This window comes from Myxocyprinus asiaticus, chromosome 32, assembly GCF_019703515.2.
Source record: "Myxocyprinus asiaticus isolate MX2 ecotype Aquarium Trade chromosome 32, UBuf_Myxa_2, whole genome shotgun sequence".
NCBI lineage: Eukaryota > Metazoa > Chordata > Actinopteri > Cypriniformes > Catostomidae > Myxocyprinus > Myxocyprinus asiaticus.
Window position 1 is genome coordinate 42,726,165 of NC_059375.1, and position 26,036 is coordinate 42,752,200.

A 26,036-nucleotide genomic window follows, 5' to 3' on the forward strand; every position below is an offset into this window, starting at 1 on the left:
TGAAAAGCTTAATTTGGTTAATACTTAAATATATAGCAAAGGAAACAAGTCTCCATCATTTCAAAATAAGAGTCCCCGTGTGTTTCGGTTTAAAAGTCCCGTGTTATGCACCAAATCTTCATTTTTTCTGATTGTTATTGGGATTTTGGTTAAACAATAAACTGCTTTTGTGATTTTATATAACTCTTGTAGCCTCTATGTTTGTGTTTGTCATAGTAAGGAAAGACTTGTAATTTTTTTATAAATCATTCTATACATCTATTTAAAAAAAAGCCGATTAATCAGCCGATTAATCAGCCGATTAATCGGTTATCAGCCTTTTCCACCAGCATAGTTATCGGCATCGGCAAAATCCACTATCGGTTAACCTCTAAAAAGTACCTCTGAGTATAAATGAACTGCTATTTTCCAACACGTTAGGGCCCACATAATACATTCCACGTTTTGTTCTAAAATATTGCTTTTATTTACAATTTTACAGCTCAGATATCAAGAAATTAAAAAAAGAATTGCCTCGAGGTCAGCTGCCTTCTCAAAAAATGCTGCCTTATGTTTTTTTTTGAGTTTATGAGTTTATGCCAGACTTTAAATATAAAAGTTGCATGTCCTCAGTATTTTCAGGAACCCCCTTTTCAATATTGTTTACAAAAATTTGACAGACCCACTCGTTGCTCCTCTCATCAGCCTCTTACATGTCTGTATTCCCCAGGGTATAAAAACCTTTGTAGGGTTAAAATTGTGATTTCCAGGCCTGGAAAAGTCATAGAAATTAATAAAATCTTTAAAAGTAATGGAAATACCTATAGTAAATATATATATTTTCTCACTATACTCAGCTCTAAAGTATTTCATCAGCTAGAAATATTTCTTATTGAGTGCAATCTCTCTAAAACGATCTGTATCCAGTAATCACAAACAAGTCGGGAAATTCATCGGTCAAAACGTAAACTTTAGATTTTTACCATTCTCTATTCATCTTTATTTTTCTTTAGTTACATATATTACACATGACAATAAAAAACTGAACATCTCAACTCGTCTATACCTCCAATATGACGTCTCCAGGCTGCAGACCATCAGCTCCTCTAGCAGGACTGTCCTCCTCCAGACTCTCCACAAAAACACCTGTCAGATTTCCACCACAGAGCTTCAAGCCCAGATCCACCTGAGTCTTCTTCAGCACCAACTGCCTCGGCTCCGCCTGTTTCCCGCCCTCACTCCGGTCCCTGGCCAATCACAGAGCAGAGAACACAGTTAGACCAATCAGAGCAGTGGACAAGGTCAGGAAGCAGGTCAATCAAATCAATGCATTTATTACCTGACGACACTGTGAGGGCTGGATGTGGGCGTGGCCAGTTTGGAGAGCGGGGTCATGTTGCGTTCGTCATGTTCACTGAGTGCATCTACGTTGGAGTGTGTGTCGGGTGTTCCGGGTGTCGAGTGAGAGCTTATGGATGATTCCATATGGGAGCTGACATCAAAAAAGCAAGTTAAAAAAAGCTATATTTTACACATTTTGTAGCATGTACTGTATTTTTCCCCCTCAAGTCCACTTATAAGCTTTCTTGCACCAAGTTTGTAGCTATACCTTTAAAACTAAAGTGTGTCTAAATATGTTGAGACATCTATAAGTAGTTGATTTCTTCAAAAAGGCTCTATCAAAACATTGCTCTATTGAAAATGTGTGTGGGTACCTCGAGCGAGAGTGATTGCCCAGCTGGTACATGTGTGGGTTGTATTGTGCCAGTATAGTGATGGTGTCACACTGCTGGCCAATGATAAGTCTCGCCAGCTGCTCTGTGGCATTCCTCAGATTAACACCATTAAACTACATCACAGAAATAGAAAAGAGATTCACATATGCATTTCATTTAGGATTTCAATTGAACCCTTGTGCATGGTTTGGTCATTTTTGACCGAAATCAACTTCGTTTCTTTAATAAAAATGGTATACTTGGGCTCGATGCTTGGATTACTTTGCCTATACATGCCATCTGAACACAGACACACAAAAAAAATTGGACTGGATTTGATGAGTCTAGGCCGTGTAACAAAAAGAGACACGACACTTGTTGTTTGCGGTCAAATTTGACCGATCACAGGAAATGAATGGGTGAGACTATACCACAGAGCAATTTTTTTTTTTTTAATTTGTCAAATGAAATCAATAATTCAGCCACAATGCAGAAAACACACACAAATAAATGGGTGAGACCATATAACACATCCATAATGCTGAACACCGCAAATTAATCTTGTTACAACCAGGAATGAATTAGTGGATGTCTGCAGCTATCTACTGGTTATTTTTCTCATGACATGATTTTCAAATCATGCAATTGTTATTTTTTTGCATTAGATGGTAGCAATCTGACCCCAATGCATGATACATTCTCATATTTTCTTCATGTTTCAACTTATAGAAGTGTAGGTGTTTACTTTAGTGAAATTAACATAAATTAGCGTATTTGCATTTGCAAATTAATGGTGTAATTAATACATTTAAAGGTAAATCAAATCTTAATAGCATAAAAATCCCCCCAAAAATGCACAACTTGAGTGTTTTTACTTTACTGAATTTAGTGTTATTACTTTTCTATCATAAAAATAAAAATAAAACAAATTACACACTTTCGGTCAAATCTGACCGCGAACAATACAAGTGTGAGTCTAAAATGAACAGTCCACAAGGGTTAAAAGGACCTCTTTGTTTCTCACTGTTAGCCTCTGAGCTACCACTCACTGCCCCTAAAAAAAAGTGAATGGTGACTGAGGATAACATTCTGCCTAGCATCTCCTTTTGTGATCCACTGAAAAAAGAAAGTCATATGGGTGTGGAACAACATGAGGGTGAAGAAATTATGACAGAATTGTAATTTGTGGGTGAACTATCCCTTTAAAAACATACCTCGAGGAGCTGATCTCCAAACTCCAGGTGGTGCTGTTGAGCAATGCTTCCCCCCGTTACCTTAGAAACAAAAATGCCTCCATTCTCCCCGCCCACAATGGAAATTCCCAAAGGCTCCGCCCCTTTGGGGATAGTGACACATCGTGGCTCCTCTATGTACGACCTGAAACACAAAAACACATGTTATTTACACACCTGAAAAGGCTTGTGCCAATGTCCATAGACTCCATACATGTTTACAACTGTGTGTTACAAAATGTAACAGCACAATCAATAACATACTCATGCATTCACTGCAATATGTGCATACAGAATAACAGATTTATGGTGTATCAGTATAAAAGCTGTTTAATAGCGTGCATTTAAGGGAGAGATTTTTTATATGCAGAAACAGAGAAATAGAAGTAAAAAATATAAGGTTTTTGAACTACATTTTAATTTTCAATGAAGTCTAAATAGTTTGTTTGGTTGCTTTTGCAAAAAGGGGATATGCAACATATGCAATGCTCAAGGGGCGGGGGAGGGGGGGTTACCCAGACTGGAACTGTTGTATAAAAGCAATATCACACTTGCAACCCTGCTGTTGTGATTTGCATGACAACAGCATTCTTGGCTCATGTCACGGAGACCATCAGATTTACAGAACAAACCTTAGGGTCCGTAAAGACGCAAACCACGATTTCTGAGCTCGAGAAAGCTTCAGGTAAGAACTGTTGCGCAACACACATCTGCAGCAGGAAGGAGAAAAGACAGAGAAATAGACAGACTAGAAAGGAGAACAGGAGTAAAGAAGATTTTATGTAGATAAACTAAAAGAGGAAGGAAAGAATGAACGGCCCAAACTACTAAAGGCTCGAGACAGCTCACAACTTGACGACGGCTGTTTTGATTTCTACCTGTCTCTTCTTCTGTCTCCTAAAGGCACAGGGCTGACTGACAGCCTGGTCTGGGTGGAGATGGAGCCCTGTGATTGGCTGCCGGTGAAGTAGGTGGCGTCCAGAGGAGAGAGGGGTGGAGTTACAAGACTGGGGCTGCTGCAGTCAGAGTGAGACAGAGATCCTGAAAAACACAGCAAAAAAAAATTAAAATACATTCCTTTACTGAAACAAACGCACTGTATTGTTAAGGACGTACACTAACTAACAATGTGTAATACTGAAAAATGAAAAAGTTTCAATTATCTGCGAGTGAAGAGCACCTCTGTCTGAGCCCTGAACGGACCGGGCGTAGCGAGGCGTGGTGGGGATCTTAATGCGCTGCTCCTGATACCGAGACAAACCTGCAGAGAAACACACAAACATATTGATTATCAATCACTGATGACAGATTTCTGACTGCCAATTACTGATTATAGATTGGGATTTCAAATCTCAGATTTAAGCTTTTAGACTACCAATCTTAGATGGTTTTTTTATATGAGATTTTAGATGAATGATTAATTACATATTTTAGAATACCAATCACTGTCTACACATTTTAGATTATTAATCACAGATCACAGATTTGATATTACCAATCACCGATTAATTAATTTATTTATTTATGGTGATTATCAATCATAACTCATAGATTTTACATCACAATATTTTCAAGCTGAATATAAAATCACACCTGGTCAAACTTGCATTGTTAAAAGAAAAATGTATATTCTGATTTATATTCTGGAAAATACACTACCAATCACGGATTGCCAATGATTTACTACAGATTAATAAAATGTTTATTAACTACAGATTTAGACTGCCAATCTCAGATTAAAGAGTTTAGGTTACCATTCACAGACTACAGATTTTAGATTGCCAATGACATGATTACAGTTTTTAAATTACCAATCACTGACTACATACAGTTGTGCTCAAAGGTTTGCATATCCTGGCAGAAATTGTGAAATTTTGGCATTGATTTTGAAAATATGACTGATGATGCAATAAAGTCTTTTATTTAAGGATAGTGATCATATGAAGCCATTTATTATCACATAGTTGTTTGGCTCCTTTTTACATCATAATGATAACAGAAATCACCCAAATGGCCCTGATCAAAAGTTTACACACCCTTGAATGTTTGGCCTTGTTACAGACACACAAGGTGACACACACAGGTTTAAATGGCAATTAAAGGTTAATTTCCCACACCTGTGGCTTTTTACATTGCAGTTAGTGTCTGTGTATAAATAGTCAATGAGTTTGTTAGCTCTCACGTGGATGCACTGAGCAGGCTAGATACTGAGCCATGGGGAGCAGAAAAGAACTGTCAAAAGACCTGCGTAACAAGGTAATGGAACTTTATAAAGATGGAAAAGGATATAAAAAGATATCCAAAGCCTTGAAAATGCCAGTCAGTACTGTTCAATCACAAAAAACCCACAGGTAACCTCAGGAGAAATACAGGCTGCTCTGGAAAAAGACGGTGTGGTTGTTTCAAGGTGCACAATACGACGATACTTGAACAAAAATGAGCTGCATGGTCGAGTTGCCAGAAAAAAGCCTTTATTGCTCCAATGCCACAAAAAAGCCCGGTTACAATATGCCCGACAACACCTTGACACACCTCATAGCTTCTGGCACACTGTAATTTGGAGTGACGTGACCAAAATAGAGCTTTATGGTCACAAACATAAGCGCTATGTTTGGAGAGGGGTCAACAAGTATCGTGCTTCTTGAAACAACCACACCGTCTTTTTCCAGAGCAGCCTGTATTTCTCCTGAGGTTACCTGTGGGTTTTTCTTTGTATCCCGAACAATTCTTCTGGCAGTTGTAGCTGAAATCTTTCTTGGTCTACCTGACCTTGGCTTGGTATCAAGACATCCCCGAATTTTAATTTCACTATTACGAGACCCAAATTGGTGATTGCTAGATGAGAGAGTGACAGACTTCCTTTGAAGTGTTTGTTTGTGTGTGTAGACCTTGTCTCGCGGTGGAAGGCAGGGAGTTGGTATTATGTACTGATCCACGGGAACTGTCGAAGAGTTCACCAGGACGTTTGTGGTTGAGATCCACACTCCAGCGTCCCTGATGCTGTGGACTGAGGTTTTCAACAACACACAGATTTACTATCTCACAGTAGAACAGACCTAATACATCACACAGAAAGTGTGTGTCTATGTGTGTCTGTGTGTACCTGACTTGAGTGTATGTTTGTACTGGAGCAGATGGTGAGTTAGTGGTTTTGACACCGTGACTCCAGGCTGTGTACACTGGGTTTCTCATCACCGCAGTGACAGCAGGGTATGGAGACAGAGTTCTTGAAGTGGCATCTAGACATACACAATGAAATGTTGTCAACACCAATAAAAGTAGAAAAAGTGGTTCAGTGTGGACAAACAAATTGCTTGTCGCTGGAAAGTCAGCCAGCCTATTTGAGGTGTTAACTAACATTGTTGTGTAGGTGTTTGTGGTGTGAAACTCACGTGGTTGTCCAGGTGAGAAGCCTGTACTATGACGATTTGAACGGAAAGGGGAGAAGCGAACCAGATCCACAGGCTCAGGAGAATGTTCATCATGAGAGAAGCTCTGCAGTGGAGGAGAGAACACTGAAGAACTGAAATCTGAATTACAAGCAGCATACATTACCTGTAGCAGTTTAAGTGAGTTACAGAGCAGCAATACAGGTGAGCACAAGAGACAGTACATGTAATGATATAAAGTATTAAAGGACATTATCTGATTACCTGTCGGAGTCCGAAATGAACACTAGCAAAGCACCAAATGCGAGTTATAATTTGGCTTTTTGGCAACTTAAACATGATGCAGTTTAACAAAATTACAGAGAGTTGTTTTTGTGACAGGAGAAGGTTCAAAGGAGACAGACTCATATGTGATGCTATGAGTGACACAAATACTAGGCTGATTTGTATTAAAATGAACAGATTTAAACTTCTTTATTTTTGTTATATTAAGGTCGCATTAAAACTGAATTGGAAACTTTTTAACCAGGTCATTTATTTTTGGTACTTTTCAAATGTCTTTAACCTCTGAAGGTGTTTTTAAAAATGTCCTGTTTCAGTGGCACACACAAAATTAAAGGCTAATAACTCTACAATAAAACAAGGAGGGTCAAGTGTTTGGTATCATTGTACAAAAAACTTGTCAAATTTTTTAATAATATAGATTATGATACATTCTGAGACTGTCGGCCAAAGAAACTGATGATAAAGAATAATAAAACTGAGCCAAAAATGTACTTTTTTTCTTGTTTTACATTATATATCTCTGGGTATAAATAAGGTGGCTTCGAAAAACTGCTTTTGTTTTGTTCCCAATCATGTCAACTGTATCTGAGAAACATTTTGTGCTGATACGACAAAGAAATCAAAAGTTATAGCATTACAAAAATAATTTATCATAGTGTCCAAAAGCCTCTCCAAACAAATAAAACATAATAATTGTACATAAGAACTAATTACACATGCAAACACAACAATGACTAAAGGTTTGCATAGCATGCAGACATGATTTTAGTAATGAGATTTCACAGAATGAGTTTCATTCTGTGTCATTTGAGTCATCATTGAGTCTGTGGCATGTATGTGGCGCCATCTCCTGGTGGCCATATGTAATATTGTGCTTCATGTGGATTATCTAATGATCTATTTATCCGATTACCTTGTGCGTGGGCTCTTTTAAAAGATAATCGCCTCCTCTAAGTATGTGATATTTTATGTTCTGATTATTTTTATTGAAGTTATAAGCGAAAACACAGTATATAAGCAACACCAACATAATTGTGAAAGACATATTCTTAGCTATTACTCGCTATATTTTTGTCTGTGAGTAAAACATATAGGCTGGTTGTATTCTACTCTTTGGGAGCTCTCCAACAATATATGACACATGGCTATTTGATGAGACTGATGTTTTTACTGACTACAATAATATGTACAGTGCAATTTTTTTTTAAATACTCAAAACGGAACACTTCTGATTTATCTGCAAATTTCAAAGCACTTGTTCAGTTTTGGTCATAATGTTTACATGCATTGGAGAGTAGAGCTTCTAAGCTTTAAAACGATACCTATTTTGTGTTGGTCAAGACTGTAGTTGTTAATATTTTGATGATTATTTCTATTTTTCTTGTGGGCCCATCCAACCTTAAAGGGTTAATGTATAGAACTGACTGTTTTATCCTTGTCCCAGACTTTTAATATTAAACTACACAATTTAAAAATCCAAAAAATGTACATGTTTAAAACTACGATCATCTAAACAAAGAGTGAAATAAACAAACCATTTTAATATTTATTGTGTGAAAATTATTTCTAGCAATGTTTCAAAAACAATTTGGCCCCTAATAAAGTCTCATGCATTTAACACACAACAGCCTTCAATATTTTCACTGAAAAATGACTTATATTTTGTGTTGTTTCTCACCAAAACCTAGTGTAAGCCTTCAGAGGACTTGGAACATGACGCACGAAACGCATAAACTACTTTTACGACACTTTGGGGTCATTAAGTGTGCTTTCAAGTGAGGCACTATGGGAATTTCCGGTTTGGTCGTTCAGCAGATGGCGGTGTGAGAGAAACGCTCCCAGTCGACGTTACTAATCCCTCAATTCAAATACCACAGATCCGGTTAAAATTGTATCTAAATATGGCTAAAGGAGACAGACACAAAGGTGAAGGGAAACTGACTGTAAGACAAGAGAAAGAGGGGAAAATTGATGATGATGACGAAGCCGATCGACAAAATAGCGATGCTAACACGTCCATGCTCTCAACGAAACCTAAAACAGCCATTCAAGACAGCATACACGCCATACACTCGGAGATTATGGCCCTGCTTTCAGACTTCAAAGGTGAATTGAAAGAATTTAGTAAAAAATTCAGAGATGACATTTGGAATGACTTCACAGATTTCAAAGAGGTCAAAAACTCATCGAAGCCACAAATACCCTTCAAGCTACGGTAGAAAGAATAGATGAAGCAGAGAAACGAATAGCTGACGTGGAAGAATGGATTGTGGAAGCGAGAGATGTGATCACTAATGTCTGGAAAATGCAAGAAAAGTTGCAAGCCAAGCTCATGTATTTAGAAGGGTGCTCGCAACGCAGCAATATACGCATTTATGGAGTTCCCGAGGGTTGTGAGGGGCATAATGTTTCTGAATTTGTGGCCAAACTTATTAAATCAGATCTGGATTCGGTTAAGGACATCGACTTACAAATACAGAGAGCTCATAGAGCTCTGGCTCCAAGACTGGGTGACGAAGACCAACCTAGATCACTAGTAATCTGCTTCCAAGAATACAGAGTGAAAGAGATGGTCCTGCGTGCCGCATGGAACAAGAGAGAGATAATTGTGGAGGGTCGAAGGATTTTCTTTGACCACGACTATGCTACTGAAGTTCTTCAATGCAGAAAGGAGTGTGGTAACATTAAGACAGTCCTTAAGAACAATCAAATACAATTTCAGACACCATATCTGGCTAGACTGAAAGTTTTCCTAGGCAGTGGGACCAAAGTTTTCCAAAGCACAGTCTGTATTTGGAGGACTTTTGGTCAACTATGGGGTATTTCAGACATTAGATTGATAGTTAAATTTTCCTTATAAACCATTTTAAGGGCTTTTTTATTTGTGAAGGAACTCCCACCTAAAATATGCAGGAAAAAACGATACATGAGACTATTTCTGAACGTTTTATTTTCTTTTGAGGACTTTTTCTTGCGACTTTTAGCACAATAAAAGTGGCCCTCGTCTAGCGTGAGGATTTCCCCTCGGTCACTGAGTTGTTTAAAGGTATAAACTTTGCGTTGGAAATCCATGGTGTATGTACTTTAATTTTGTTCTGAATTTCAATGTTCATGTTCCAGTTGCCTTTGGTACATTTTGTCACATAGGTCTGGCCGAAAACGTGGAGTAGTTATTTTTATTCCCAACTCACAAAATTTTGAATTAGTATCTGAAATACTAAGAAAGGCAGATTTATAATAGTTAAGGGCAAACTAGATCAGAAAGAGGTGACGTTGTTTAATATTTATGCTCTGCCAGGGAGTACATACGGAACTTATTTTTTTCTCCCCTTTTCTCCCCAATTTGGAATGCCCAAATCCCAATGTGCTCCAAGTCCTCATGGTGGCGTAGTGACTCGCCTCAATCCGGGTGGCGGAGGACAAACCACAGTTGCCTCCGCGTCTGAGACTGTCAACCTGTGCATCTTATCATGTGGCTTGTTGAGCGCGTTACCGCTATTCTCCGTGGCATCCAAGTACAATTCACCACGCGCCCCACTGAGTAGCGACAACGAGGAGGTTACCCCATGTGACTCTACCCTCCTTAGCAACCGGGCCAATTTGCTTGCTTAGGAGACCTGACTAGAGTCACTCAGCACGCCCTGGATTTGCACTCACGACTCCAGGTGTGGTAGTCACATACAGAAATTTCCCCACAGGCCTCAATGGTACAGAAATTGCTTAAAGAGTTAGGGTTAACTGATGTCTGGAGGGACTTACACCCCTCAGGTAAAAAATATACATATTATTCAGACCGTCACTCAGTATACCCCAGGATAGACTATTTTTTTATGTTGAAATCAGACCAACATCGCATTGTAAGTTGTGACATAGGCGTGAGAGATGTATCAGACCATGCAGGGGTTAATCTTAAATTTCATCTAGATTATCAATCAAAAAATAGATTATGGCACCTAAATACAGGCATTTACAAATGATATAGCAGTGCAAGAACAGGTGAAAAAAGACCTTTGTCTATATTTGAAGGATAATGACAACGCAGAAGTTTCACAGCACGTATTATGGGATGCCTTTAAGGCTGTTACACGTGGAAAACTCATAGCACTGACTTCATTCCGGAAAAAGGTGAAACAACTAAAGTTACGGGATCCGCAGGAAAATCTGAATAATCTAGAATGTCAGCACAGACAGAAAAACGACACACAAATATTGAACCAAATAAAGAAATTTAAAGAAGAGCTTAACAATATATAAAAGGAGGAAGTTTTCCAAGCAGAGGTTTTATGAGATGGGCTTCAGAGCCATGAAACTCTTACCAGAGAAAACAGTAAAATTAAAAGCCCAGTTACAGGGAATATAAGTACTAACATAGAGGATATTCAAAACTCATTTGAATACTATTACAGAACTCTCTACTCTTAAACTTCGCACGTAGATACCCTGTCAATTAATACATTTCTCGACGCTCTTGATCTGCCTTCAATTGAAGAATGACAAAACAGAATTTTGACAGCAGAAAGTAACACCAAATGAACTAGATAAAGCTTTTTCATGGTTAAAGACAAACAAATCCCCAGGAACGGACTGCTTCCCATCAGAATGGTATAAAACGTTTCGACATGAATTAACACCTTTACTCCTAAGATCTTTTAATCATACATTAAAAGAGGGAGAAGCCCCGCAATCCTAGGAAATCCAAGGAAAGGATAGTAAAGAATGTAGTTCATACAGACCCATCTCAGTCCTAAATGCGGATTACAAAATATATGCTTAAATTTTTGCAAAGAGATGGGAAACTATCCTGCCTGAATTAATTGATTTGGACTAGAGGTCTGTGCGCGATGGATTTTTCAGACCCACTCCCGCCCGCTCGCACGAGATTCTGTCCCGCTCCTGCAAATTTTTTTATATTTAATCCCGCTCCCACCCACAACTTTCACCTTTTGTCCCGCTCCTGCCCGCAAAAGCCCGCAGGTAGAGGTCTACGCAATTTTTTCAGTCCCGCTCACATAAGATTCTATCCCGCTCCTGCCCGCTCCGGTGTAATAGGCTATTTTTTCCAATTCCCACCCGTAAAATCGGAAAGAGACACATTTCGTTAACACATTGCCAAATATCTGATTTACCTGTGGTTGGTTTCACGTTTTGCTTGGACCTTTCTTTAATAAAGCATTAACATCTATGGCACTAAGGGATCCGCCTTCATGCTTATGCCGCATGAAGCACAAGGAAGAATTTTATGAATGAGCCACCAACCATGCACTAATTAATCGCTTATTTTTGTTGTAATAGAAGCCAGAGGGATTAAAAGAATAACACAAATAATATTGTGTATCTATAAACATAAAATAAACGAAAGTAATTTTTATTTTGTGTTTAGATATTTATATTTTGCGGGAGTCCCGTGATTAATTTATTTCTCCCGCTTCCCACGCATACATCAGTGTCTTCCCGCCCGCACCCAGCAATCAAAACTTGTCCCGCGCCGCACTCTGTTGCGTCGCGCGAGTCCAACGGGAGGGCAGGCCTCTAATTTGGACCGAGGATGGTATTAAGCGTACACTTCATGTTGTGAGCCACATAATGCAAAACAAAACTAGTGCAGTCCTTCTTAGTTTAGATGCGGAAAAGGCATTTGATTCAGTGGAATGGGAATCCCTTTATCAAGTATTAAGCAGATTTGGGTTTAAAATAGAATTTATCCAATGTACCAGAACATTATATTCAGCACCTACAACAAGACTTAAAATAAACGGTTATTTGTCCCGGAATATTTCGTTAGAAAGAGGTACTGGACAGGGCTGTCCACTATCCCCATCCTTATTTGCGCTATTTATAGTGCGGCTTGCCCAAACGATTAGGGAAAACATAGAAATTAACGGAATAAAAGTTCAAGTGGACAAACAGATGATCTCCCTGTATGCTGATGACATACTTCTATATCTAGCTGGCCCAAGGCGTAGTATTGTACATTTGATGTCCACCCTTGAGTCCTTTGGGGCCCTCTCTGGTTATGCAGTGAGTATCCAGAAAACCCCATATTTTGTCATACAATGTTTTACCATCACAAACTCTGGAAAAGAGATTTAATTTTAACTGGGACACTCAACATATAAAGTACTTGGGAATAATCCTTCCAAGGGATATAACCAAGCTTTATTAAAGTAATTACGGCCCTATTTCTAAGGCATTAAAATCAGACATGGCTAGGTGGAACTTACTCCCACTAGACATGACCAATCGGATTGAAATGGTTAAAATGAACATATCTCATCTACTTTATTTATTCCAGACTCTGAAACAATTTTGTGACTGAGACAGAATGATATTCAGATTTATCTGGAATGGGAAGAAACCTCAAACTAGATTTAACACGTTACAATTAGTAAAAGATAAAGGGGGGAGATCATCGCCTTGTTTACAAGATTATTATTGTGCAACCCAGATAAGACCCTTGATCTGCTGGTGTGATAAGAGCTATACATCTAGATGGAAACAGTTAGAAACTTTACAAATACGGTTCCCAATTCAATTTATCTTGAGGGATATTACTGTAGGCAGAAAATTAAGTGTTAAGTTAAATCAATGGACAAAACTTTGTCTGAATGCATTATTCCCAAAGGAATAACCGCTTACTGTTCTATTTTATCGGGTGAGGAGTACCAGGATTCTCTGAATTTGTCCTCGAAAAACAAGATATTTACAGGCTAGGGACTATTACAATTCAGAAATTAAAAGAGGTATAACGGTTTATCCACTCTTGATTAATATATTTACCACGGCCTATAGCGAAACGGACAGCAAGCAGCAAATATCGAGATTATACACAGGCATTCAAGACGCCAAAGGCCACCACCCAATATGTTAAACAAAAATGGGAAGAAGAAAAGGCATGTCATACATCAGAGGCTGACTGGGAGAATGTTTGGCAGACACAGTGTTGTACTAGTAACTCAAGGCCCTAAGGGAATTTTGCTGGTAGAACATAATACGTTTTTTATTACGCCCAAATTGAAGGCCAAACGCTCTGGGTCAACAAATCAAGCGCACTGTCGGAGGCAATGTGGAACCATAACAGCTGATCACTTTCATATATTCTGGGCATGCCCCATTATACACTCTTTTTGGGAAGAAATATACAAAAAAAAAATTTTTTTTTTCCCCCAATTTGGAATGCCCAATTCCCAATGTGCTTTTAAGTCCTCATGGTCGCCTCAATCCGGGAGGTGGAGGACGAATCCCAGTTGCCTCCGCGTCTGAGACCGTCAACCCGTGCATCTTATCACGTGGCTTGTTGAGCGCATTGCAACGGAGACATAGTGCGTGTGGAGGCTTCACGCCACCCACCGCAGCATCCACGCTCAACTCACCACGTGCCCCACTGAGGACGAACCACATTATAGCAACCAAGAGGAGGTTACCCCATGTGACTCTACCCTCCCTAGCAACCGGGCCAATTTGGTTGCTTAGGAGACCTGGCTGGAGTCATTCAACACGCCCTGGGAATCGAAGTAGCGAACTAGAGAACTCCAGGGGTGGTAGCCAGCGTCTTTTACCACTGAGCTACCCAGGCCCCCCAGAAATATACTCAATTATTAAAGAAATGCTAGGAATAGAAATTGATAATATGGCCCTTATTTTATACCTTGGATTTACACCCGAGTTGGTCACTAGAAGAGACATATATTTGTTATTACTGGTAGCAGCTAAGAAAGCAATCACCAGACTATGCAACAAGTAGCTCCAACAAGAGTCCAATAGGAATGGGGCCTGGGTATCTCAGTGAGTATTGACGCTGACTACCACCCCTGGAGTCGCAAGTTCGAATCCAGGGTGTGCTGAGTGACTCCAGCCAGGTCTCCTAAGCAACCAAATTGGCCCAGTTGCTAGGGAGGGTAGAGTCACATGAGGTAACCTCCTCGTGGTCGTGATTAGTGGTTCTTGCTCTCAATGGGGCGTGTGGTAAGTTGTGCGTGGATTGCGGAGAGTAGCATGAGCCTACACATGCTGTGAGTCTCCGCGGTGTCATGCACAACGAGTCACATGATAAGATGCGCGGATTGACAGTCTCAGAAGCGGAGGCAACTGAGACTTGTCGTCTGCCACCCGGACTGAGGTGAGTAACCGCGCCACCACAAGGACCTACTAAGTTGTGGGAATTGGGCATTCCAAATAGGGAGAAAAGGGGATTAAAAAAAAAAAAAAAAAATCCAATAGGAACAAATTGTTGCCGAAATATGGAAAGACTCACATATATGCTAAGACTGCAAATGGGCATTTTTTGATAAATATTGGGAGAAATGGAGAGGATATATATCAAGGTAGACTAGAACAGGAAGATGGACACAAATAAAGGTGCAACCCACTTTATCTACCTATTTATGGATTTTATTTACTTTTGGTGGTATTTATTTAAATTGACATTGAAATGTACCTAATAGGCCAATGTTGTTGTTGTTTGTTATTTTTTATTTGTATGCAACCTTTTAAAAAAAGTAAAAAAACATCTCCTTTTGTGTTCTATATAAAGTAAGTAATACAGGTTTGGAACAGCATGAGGGTGAGTAAATGACGACAGAATTTCAATTTTTGCCTGAACTATTCTTTTAATGAAAATAATGCAAAATGTCAGGCAGGTGCGTTACAGGTAAAGTACCTGTGGAAAGGGCATCTTCAAGGGCGTAAGAATGCGGCGCTGGGCAGGTGCAGAGTTCGGTCTTCCTCTCCTCATCTCCAGTTCATCTGCACCCAATCCAGGCGATTCCTCTGTAAACGGCCCACCAGACCCCCCTCTCTGATTAACATTCCCACTCTGGTCCTGACCTTCAGCATCAGGATTGGCATTATCTCCTGGACTGAGGCAGGGTGTGGTCTGAATGGGTGTGGCTGGGGGAGAGCCTGTGGTGATGGTTGAATCGGAGGCGGAGCTTCCCTGCGCTTTGTGTTTGAATTTGAAAGAATCGCTGCGTTTGGGTGGATCGGGTGGTATTTGTGGCACCCCCTCTGACCAGGAGCCCTGTGGGGAATGTTTGGGCATATGAGACAAACTGACATAGTCCAGTTTGGATGGCGTTTCTGGCCGTTTAAACGTATCTGCGTCAAATATCGACTTCCGCTTCGTTCGAGTCTTAAAAATAGAGAGCGGAGGTACACTATCGGCAGTCGTCATTGCAACAGCCATCATTTTGGGCCAAGTGCCGCCACTTTGCTTCTGTGGGACACATCTCCAGTCCTGACCCACCTCTGCTGTGATACAGTCACCGGGGGCAACAGGTTGACAGGTCAGGGGTCGTTTAGGGTTTGGATGCGGACAGCAGATCTCGTGATAAGGTTCTGGGCAATACAGCGGCAAACGTTGGCTGCGCTCACCATCGATGTCGTGGGTGGGACTGTACATGTCTTTATGAGTGGCGTGGCTGTTGATTGGCTGTTTCCTGCAGGGCTGTAGATGGTCTGTCGACTTCCCGTTGGAGTTCCTCTCGCAGTCACGTGGGCTCTCAGCGATACTCTGACCCGACAAACTCTGAGGAAAGAACTGGGAAGAGGGAAAAACATCTTTAACCAAGTGCGACCCCACGAACACATGTGTGAACATTATATTTTGGCTTCGCTATACACAATGCATAATTTACATTAATTTAAACTGACTGAGCTCAGTTCAGGAGACTCTGTGCTGTCAGTAAAGGGTTAAACTTTCATGTGACAAAACAACATAGTGCCGACCACAGCAGAGTTTGTCTTTGGGAGAAACACCAACAAAACTACATCTGGTAAGAAACCAAATTAAGTTTTTAAATTGAAACCTGTTTGAATCAAAAGATTAGAGTCTCTAGTTTCATCCGATATGCCGTTTTTTACATTTGAGCGAAACGCCACACTGCTAAACACAATGTACACTAATGTGTACAACAGCACAAGGTTTTCATTAGAAATCCTATGCTTATTATGCATTTTCACATTGAGAAACAATGGGTTCATGCAAAAGCTGAAAAATGTTGCTTTCAGAGGCTTTATATGGAGTTAGGATGAGAGTAAGGTGCATTTCAAACTGTTCTGAGACCAGTGCAGACAGACAGCACACTGGAGGTTAAGTCATTCACTAAATAGGGAGCCAGGGAGCATCCTATATCTCTCTATGCAGATAAGTGCATTCACTCCAAACTTCCAATTTAAAGTTCAGTTTCAGGCTGCAGATGATGTTTGGATCACTCAACATGTTTGGCAGACATGGGCAATGATCACATACACATAATCATTAAACTAAAAGCACTTTCCCACCACAGGGCCGAACGGTTCTTGTTGCTGAATCGATCCAGGCTCGTGGATACGGCTGAGGTTTCTTTTTCCACTGTAGTGCAGCAAAATCAGGATTAGAATGTACTGACTGGGCGAGTGACCAATCGTGAGTCTGGAATATGGTTAGCTAAGCATGCTGAGAATTCTGGGTTGGAAATGGTTTGTTATCGTACCATTCCCAACCGTGCTCAATGGAAATGCTACTGGAACTGTTACTCACCATTCTCCAAACCATTCGGCCCGATGGTGGAAACAATGTTAAGTAACCAATAACATCTCACCTTTAGGATGGAAAGAGAAACCGATTCTCTGCAGCTCCGCAGAAGATTCTCACATTCACTTACTGACTTATTATCAACTGAAATTCCATTTATCTGCCAGAGAAAATAGAACAAACTTAAAATAATCACATGACATATTACATGAACTAAGAGATCTTTGATCTGCATGGCTTACAACACTACATTTATTCTAAAGAGACAATACACATGCAGATGAACCTCTGCTCTTGCTACCAATCAGATTATAGCTTGCTAACATAAATGACATTGTCAAAATTGGAAACATTACGATTGATTAGTCTAGAAAGCATCAGTTAAAATGGGATTTACCGCACTGTTTTCCAGCAAAAATATTTAAAATTAAATTATATAAATCGTTGGAGTTTTTAATGTTAAAATAAAACACATTTTTTGCTATTTGTGAAGGGCCAATGAAAATGTTCGCAAAACAAGAAAAAAGCTTAACTAGTGACCTGATCAGGCCAGCAGAAAACATCCTTCGTGTTGGGCTTGTATGGGGATTGGAATCGTAGGGAATTTAGGAATTCCGGTTCCTTATTGGCTCCATTAACAATTCTTTTAGTATTTTGAAGCAGAAATATTTGGAAATAAGCAATGCATTTCTTATCAGAGTATTTAAGCATGCTGTCCCATCCGCATAGGCTGAATAACACGTTCAAGAACCGTAAAGGAAACATAAGCCTTTTTTTTTTTTTTTTTATGGTTCTCGGTTCCCAACCCTAGCCCTGTACAAGACCGATGTAAGGAAATGACACCAGTGTATTCACATTGAGAAGCCGATCCCCCGGACACACAGATGCATCTCTGGCTGCAGGACTGCCTGGAGAAATAGACAATACAAACACACCACTCTCCAACCCAACACCACAATCTGAAATCAAAATAGAGAGAGAGAGTTCTGCATCATACTGCTTCAACAACACAGTACTGAAGATATGTAAGAAGAGACTTCAGTTACTTGACCTTTAACCCTTTAAGCTCAGATGGGCCCACGAGAAAAATAAATACGTGTCAAAATATTAACAACTACAGTCTTGAACAACACAAAATAGGTATCGTTTTAAAGCTTAGAAGCTCTGCTTACCAATGCATGTACACATTATGACCAAAAGTGCTTTGAAATTTGCAGACAAATCAGAAGTGTTCTCTTTTGAGTATTTATAAAAACATTTGCACTGTACATATTATTGCAATTAGTAAAAACATCAAACTGATCAAATAGTCATGTGTCATATGTTGTTGGAAAGCTCTCAAAGAGTAGAATACAACCAGTCTATTTGTCTTACTCACAGACAAAAATATAGCGAGTAATAGCTAAGAATATGTCTTTGACAATCATGTTGGTGTTGCTTAAATGTTGCGTTTTCGCTTATAACTTCACGAAAAATAAACGGAACATAAAATATCACATACAATTATTTATCTTTCAAATGAGCCCAAACAAGGTAATCAGATGCAGAGATCATTAGATAATCCACATGAAGCACTATGTTACATCTGGCCACCAGGAGATGGCGCCAAATACATGACACAGACTCAATGATGACTCAAATGACACAGAATGAAACTCATTCTGTGAAATCTCATTACTAAAATCATGTCTGCATGCCATGCAAACCTTTAGTCATTGTTGTGTTTGCATGTGTAATTAGTTCTTATGTACAATTATTATGTTTTATTTGTTTGGAGATGTTTTTGTACACTACGATAATTTACATTTGTAATGCTATAACTTTTGATTGCTTTGTCGTTTCAATAAATTTTTCTCAGATACAGTTGTCATGATTGGGAACAAAACACAAGCAGTTTTTTCGGAGCCACCTTATTTACACCCACAGATATATAATGTAAAATAAGAAAAATAAGGAAAAAAAAGTCAATTTTGGCTCAGTTTTTTGTGATTTTTCAGCATTTTCTTAGGCTGAGAGTCTCAGAATTTATCATTATCTATATCATTAAAAAAAAAAAAAAAAACGTTTTCTTTACAGTGATACTAAACACTTGACCCTCCTTGGTTTTTTTGGGGTTTTTTGTTTTTTTTAGTTATAAGCCTTTAATTTTGGGTATGCCACTGAAACAGGAAATCTTTAAAAACACCTTCAGAGCTTAAAAGGTTAAATTGATTACACTGAATGGAAAAGACCTGTGATCTAACCTTTGTGACCAGCCAGTGTAAGATGAACAGAGGTGACCGTACGTCCTCCCAGAGACTTCCTCCTGCGCACCACCATGTTGATGACTCCGCCCCCACTGAACACGGCCTTTATCACCCCCTTTCTGTCTTTATTGGCCAGATCCACATCGTTTATCTTCAACAACCAATCATTCACTCTGTGGACAAAATAAACAAGAGTTAGAATTGCACAGGAGACACAGAATGGCTCAATGCACAACAGGAATGGAGGATATATTGAATATTCACAATATATTCTCACTGATTTTTCTGGCACTATTATGGAAGTATTTTAATGACAAATGTCAATGAAACATAAAAGTATGCTGAATTGCACTAATTGAAAAATAAATACATTGCATGAACAGTGATTGCACCACCTAGTGGTAAAGCATAGTAGCAGCAAGTGAAGATTGTGCTTCGGCACTCTACAGTTTTTTCTTGCAATGTCAGAATGTACAAGGTTGAATTTCTAATTTTAACCAATGAAATTTTACAGGTCAATTTTACATAAATATCAAATTGAATTATACAGTGAATATCATCAAAAGGCTGAAAAATATAGAGAAATCATTTTTAAGGTAGTTCACCTACCTTAACCTGCCCTCTGCAATACTTCCTTTGTCCACCTTGCTCACAAATATTCCATAATCTCCTGGTAAATATGGGTCGCTCACTCCCTCAGCAATATCAAACCCCAAAGCGCTCAAATCCATGTCGTCCTGTACGACAGATCAGTGTAGTGTGTTGAAACTCTTGAGTAAACATTGCACATTTGGAGGTTTGTCACATGATTGATAACTCATTACGTACTGTACTTCTCTCAATTTCCACCGTCTCAGTTTCCCACTCCAGAGAATCGGTATCTATAGCAGAGTCGTGAGAATTGTGCGCCATCAACTGACGAAACCGTGCCTCCTTCTCCAACTGCTCCTCCATGCACTCCCTGAAAGTCATTTAATTATTTTGACACGCTTGGCAGTCAAGTACCACTGTTGCACTTAGCGGGTCAAATTGACCTGGCTCATTAAAACAAAATTAAACAGTCACAATTTGCACATCTTCCACAATTTGGAACTTGTGTGTGTGTTTTTTTTTAGTTTTTTTTGTGTGTTTGTCGGGGTGTGGGTGTGTGTGGGTCAAGTTTTGCTCTACCCCCTCCCCCACCACACACACATTTGGTCCCATTTGTTTCCATTGACTTCCGTTGTTTTAATACTAAGCTAATAATATTGTGACAACTTTTGTGTGTGTGTTTGTTTGTGTGTTTGTGTAAGCGCATGTGTGGGGTGGGTTTGCGTGTGTATGTGTTTGTCTGAGCACATGTGTGGGGTGGGTGGGTGTGTTGCTGTGTGTGGCTATGTGTGTGTGAGTGTATGTGTGTGTGTTTGTGTGAGCAAAATATGGTGTGTGTGCGTGTGTGTGTGTGTGTGAGAGCACGTGTAGGGTGGGTGTGTGCGTTTGTGTGAGCACATGTGTGGGGTGGGTGTGTGTGTGTGTTTGTGTGAGCACATGTGTGGGGTGGGTGTGTGTATGTGTGAGCTCATGTGTGGGGTGTGTGTGTGTGTTGCTGTGTGTGGCTATGTGTGTGTATGTGAGCACATGTGTGGCTATGTGTTTGTGTGTGTGTTTGTGTGAGCACATGTGTGGGGTGTGTGTGTTGCTGTGTGTGGCTATGTGTGTGTATGTGTGAGCAAAATGTGGGGTGTGTGTTTGTGTGAGCACATGTGTGGGGTGTGTGTGTTGCTGTGTGTGGCTATGTGTATGTATGTGTGTGTGTTTGTGTGAACAAAATGTGGGGTGTGTGTGTGTTTGTGTGAGCACGTGTGGGGTGGGTGTGTGTGTTGCTGTGTGTGGCTATGTGTGTGTATGTGTGTGTGTTTGTGTGAGTGCATGTGTGGGGTGTGTGTGTGTGTTTGTATGAGCACATGTGTGGGGTGTGTGTGTGTGTTGCTGTGTGTGGCTATGTGTGTGTATGTGTTTGTGTGAGCATATGTGTGGGGTGTGTGAGTGTGTGAGCACGTGTGGGGTGGGTGAGTGTGTTGCTGTGTGTGGCTATGTGTGTGTATGTGTGAGCACATGTGTGGGGTGGGTGTGTGTGTGTGTGTTTGTGTGAGCACATGTGTGGGGTGGGTGTGTGTATGTGTGAGCTCATGTGTGGGGTGGATGTGTGTGTTGCTGTGTGTGGCTATGTGTGTGTATGTATGTGTGTTTGTGTGAGCTCATGTGTGGGGTGGGTGTGTGTGTTGCTGTGTGTGGCTATGTGTGTGTATGTGAGCACATGTGTGGCTATGTGTTTGTGTGTGTGTGTGTGTTTGTGTGAGCACGTGTGGGGTGTGTGTGTTGCTGTGTGTGGCTATGTGTGTGTATGTGTGTGTATGTGTGAGCAAAATGTGGGGTGTGTGTTTGTGTGAGCACATGTGTGGGGTGTGTGTGTTGCTGTGTGTGGCTATGTGTATGTATGTGTGTGTGTTTGTGTGAACAAAATGTGGGGTGTGTGTGTGTGTGTTTGTGTGAGCACATGTGGGTGTGTGTGTGTGTTTGTGTGAGCACGTGTGGGGTGGGTGTGTGTGGTGCTGTGTGTGGCTATGTGTGTGTATGTGTGTGTGTTTGTGTGAGTGCATGTGTGGGGTGTGTGTGTGTGTTGCTGTGTGTGGCTATGTGTGTGTATGTGTTTGTGTGAGCATATGTGTGGGGTGTGTGTGTGTGTGAGCACGTGTGGGGTGGGTGAGTGTGTTGCTGTGTGTGGCTATGTGTGTGTATGTTTGTGTGTGTGTGAGCACGTGTGTGGGGTGGGTGTGTGTGTTTGTGTGAGCACGTGTGGGGTGGGTGTGTGTGTTGCTGTGTGTGGCTATGTGTGTGTATGTGTGTGTGTTTGTGTGAGTGCATGTGTGGGGTGTGTGTGTGTGTTGCTGTGTGTGGCTATGTGTGTGTATGTGTTTGTGTGAGCATATGTGTGGGGTGTGTGTGTGTGTGAGCACGTGTGGGGTGGGTGAGTGTGTTGCTGTGTGTGGCTATGTGTGTGTATGTTTGTGTGTGTGTGAGCACGTGTGTGGGGTGGGTGTGTGTGTTTGTGTGAGCACGTGTGTGTGGGGTGGGTGTGTGTGTTGCTGTGTGTGGCTATGTGTGTGGCTATTTGTGTTTGTGTGAGCACATGTGTGGGGTGTGTTTGTGTGTGTGTTTGTGTGAGCACATGTGTGGGGTGTGTGTGTGTGTGTGTGTGTTTGTGTGAGCACATGTGTGGGGTGTGTGTGTGTGTGTGTGTGTGTGTGTGTGTGTTTGTGTGAGCACATGTGTGGGGATACAATTTTGAGTATGACTGTACTTACAAATACAATTTTGAACTGTTCTACCATTTTTAAGCTGTAAGTCTTTATATGAATCAGGTCAAATTGAAACGAGAGTACTTTTTAGGTACTTTTTAATAGCATCGTTTATAAATGCATGAAATTACTCATTTTAACATTGTCTTATCCAAATCACCTCGGTGTAGGATGCAATGAAGTTTCAGGCCGAAAAGTTAAAGGCTGATATAAATCAGTGGTAAAAGTTCAAATGGGTTAAAGTGACCCGTAAGCCCATTCAAGGGTTAAGCACATTTTGAACAGAACTCCTACTCAGAACATTAACAATTTCTGACTTCAGTCAACCACCAGGTGTCAGCCAACATCTCAGTGATCAGATGCAACAGATTCGGCACCCATCTGTTTGTGTGTGTAACAGGGACTCACTTGAGCTCCTTCAATTCTCTCACTGCGTCATTCTTCTGTTTGCGCAGGTCGTCAAGGTTACGCAACGCATCAGCAAGATCGCTCACAGCTCGGTCTCTCTCACGCCGCAGGTTATCACACAACGTCCTGATATACAAACAAACAAAAAAGCCCTGTATTAATCAAGATAACAAATTCTCATCACAAAAACTCTGCTCACAATCTGTTTCTATTTGCAAACGTTTTCCATACAATTTATCGCAGAGACTGCCGTGCCATTATTTGAGTTTTCTTTATCGATGTTGGCCTGTTTTTGTGGTATAATCTATTTCAGATAAAACTGTGGTTGGTCGTTTTACAAGTCAGCCTGTCTAGTCCCGTCTAGGTGGGCGGTTCTTAGCCATAATAAACAGCAAAGTGGACAAAACATTATGCTGATAGTCAATAGTATATAACAGGATGTTGGTTGTCTGCTCACCGTATACTCTCTCTCTCTGCGACGATCTTGTCTCTCTCCTGGAAGGCCCAGTCTCTGCGGCATTTGGCCACTTCGGCCTCCTGCACAGCCTCCTGCAGCTCCTCAGACACGGCCTCACACTGCTTCCTCAATACTTCGAGCTCTTTACTGACACGCTCCATGTCCAGAGTCGCACTGTCCTGCTTCTGCATTGAGAGAGAGATGAGATTTCATTGGCCACAGTTGCCAGAGTGTTTAATACAGAAAGTCCAGAACACCTGTGTACCTGTCTGGCCTGGTAATACTCTCTCAGGAGCTGGTCTCTCTGTATAATGGCTTCTGTTCTCTCTTTACGGGCCACGTCCCGCTCCTCTCGCACCATCTCTATGTCCTTGCAGGCCTGGCTCAGCTCTTTCTGTGTCTCAGCCTTATCCTGAACCTCATGACAGTATTTCTCCAGCAGTTCTGTCTTCTCACGGATCGCCCTGTCCCGATCCACCAGAAAAGTGTTCAGTTCCTGTGAAGACAACATGAAAAGTGGGGGTTGAAAAATAAGAAGGTTTGGGTAATTTCAGAGGTGGAGCAAGTTTTTACATTTCGTTCAAAAATTAGAAACACAAACATAGTTTTTATTTGCAATAAATGGCCCTGATGAACTGTGCACAATAAAACCTCATCACAATTGTACAGAGTGGTTATCTGAGTTACCGTAGACTTGGTCAGTTTGAATCAGTCTGGCCATTCTCTGTTGACCTCTCTCATCAACAAGGTGTTTCCATGCACAGAACTGCCGCTCACTGGATGTTTTCTGTTTTTGGCACCATTCTGAGTAAATTCTAGAGACTGTTGTGTGTGTAAATCCCAGAAATACTCAAACCAGCCCATCTGGCACCAACAATCATGCTACGGTCCAAATCACTGACATCACATTTTTTCCCCATTCTGATGGTTGATGTGAACATTAACTGAAGCTCCTGACCCGTATCTGCATGATTGTATGCACTGCACTGCTGCCACACGATTGGCTGATCAGATAATCGCATGGATGATTGTTGGTGCCAGACGGGCTGGTTTGAGTATTTCTGGGATTTTCACACACAACAGTCTCTAGAATTTACTCCGAATGGTGCCAAAAACAAAAAAACATCCAATGAGCAGCAGTTCTGTGGATGGAAACACCTTGTTGTTGAGAGAGGTCAACAGAGAATGGCCAGACTGGTTTGAGCTGATGAAGTCTACGGTAACTCAGATAACCACTCTGTACAATTGTGGTGAGAAGAATATCACGTCAGAATGCTATTCTGAGATGCGGGTTGGCGCTGTTTTGGCGGTACGAGGGGCACCTACACAATATTAGGCAGGTGGTTTTAATGTTGTAGCTGATAGGTGTGTATATATATATATAAGTTGCACAATAAGCTGCTTTTGGGATTTAACCTTGTAATGCCTGACATACGAAAGAATTGTAAGAAAATTTCATATTTGATGCATTCAGCTTTAAAGGTCATTATCCTCCCGAGGCCCAGCAATTCATTTATTTGTAGGACATTTGTTATGTAAGTTTTGCTACAGTGGTAAATCTTGGGGTATTATCAGAGGACTCCCTGGGCTTTTCAGAGATACCAAATGTTTGAGAGTTTAACCAGGACAACTTCCTCTTCTTGATCTATAAATATGGATTGAAATGTATCACAGTTCAATTCAGCACATCAAATACAATATAAATATTCTTTTTTCAATAAACAGTTATCACATGTATTTTATGCTCCAAACACTATATTGACATTTTAAAAAGGGAAATTGTCAAACTTTTTTCGCTGGGTCTCATGAACTTATGGTAAGATGACATCACAATAGCTTGTAATGTAAAATAATGAGATATTTACAATGACAGAGCAGGCTACATATATGAAACTACACAGAAATATTAGTTCACACTTTAAATATATCTTATAAAATGTAAATGTCAGATTTTTCAAAGCTCTGTGATTTTGTTTTTGTGGTGTGCATGAATGTAATGTAATGATGATTGAGAGATATTCCTCAAAAGCCTGTTGTATCACATTTGATACGTGCATTTCAAAGGGGCTTTTTCAATAAAATAATATACAAAATTTTAACCAAGCACAAGTTGCTCTTATTCAACAAATACTCATTTTAAAATATCAGTAACAATATAATCATTACTGTCACTTTTACTTTATTAAAATAAGCTGTCATTTATCCCAACATAAGAGTCACTTTCCACGCAAGTCCGCCAGCATTATAAATAGATCGATATAAACATTGAAACCACTTTTTTCACATATAACCACTAGATGGTGCCATAAACATGTGAACCTTACATACCATAGATTATTTGACTCGTCAGCTTGAACAGAGAGTTAAACAGGAGCCGTCAAACGTTGCGTATCATATTTAAAACACACAACATTATAGGGTTAAACATTTTGGACTCTTGTAGCCTCGATGTCTGTGCCCTTCAAGTTAAATATGCA

At 40.3% G+C, this 26,036-nt stretch overlaps 1 protein-coding gene across 5 annotated transcripts in view; it reads right to left on the reverse strand.

Annotated features, from left to right (window-relative positions):
* The window catches only part of LOC127423499 (disks large homolog 5-like), a 60,344-nt gene that overhangs the window by 12,797 nt on the left and 21,511 nt on the right, over positions 1-26,036 (reverse strand). For all 5 annotated transcript variants that reach the window (XM_051667850.1, XM_051667851.1, XM_051667849.1 and 2 more), the window contains 18 exons: positions 23,825-24,055; positions 23,560-23,744; positions 23,103-23,228; positions 20,185-20,317; positions 19,966-20,093; positions 19,354-19,529; positions 17,966-18,069; positions 17,178-17,270; positions 15,257-16,135; positions 6,319-6,421; positions 6,030-6,165; positions 5,815-5,933; positions 4,107-4,187; positions 3,805-3,967; positions 2,909-3,071; positions 1,695-1,828; positions 1,319-1,471; positions 1,046-1,226 (listed from right to left, as the gene is read on the reverse strand). In XM_051667850.1, coding sequence (XP_051523810.1) covers positions 1,046-1,226; positions 1,319-1,471; positions 1,695-1,828; positions 2,909-3,071; positions 3,805-3,967; positions 4,107-4,187; positions 5,815-5,933; positions 6,030-6,165; positions 6,319-6,421; positions 15,257-16,135; positions 17,178-17,270; positions 17,966-18,069; positions 19,354-19,529; positions 19,966-20,093; positions 20,185-20,317; positions 23,103-23,228; positions 23,560-23,744; positions 23,825-24,055 — 3,288 coding nt within the window. The remainder of the gene's footprint in view (positions 1-1,045; positions 1,227-1,318; positions 1,472-1,694; positions 1,829-2,908; positions 3,072-3,804; positions 3,968-4,106; positions 4,188-5,814; positions 5,934-6,029; positions 6,166-6,318; positions 6,422-15,256; positions 16,136-17,177; positions 17,271-17,965; positions 18,070-19,353; positions 19,530-19,965; positions 20,094-20,184; positions 20,318-23,102; positions 23,229-23,559; positions 23,745-23,824; positions 24,056-26,036) is intronic.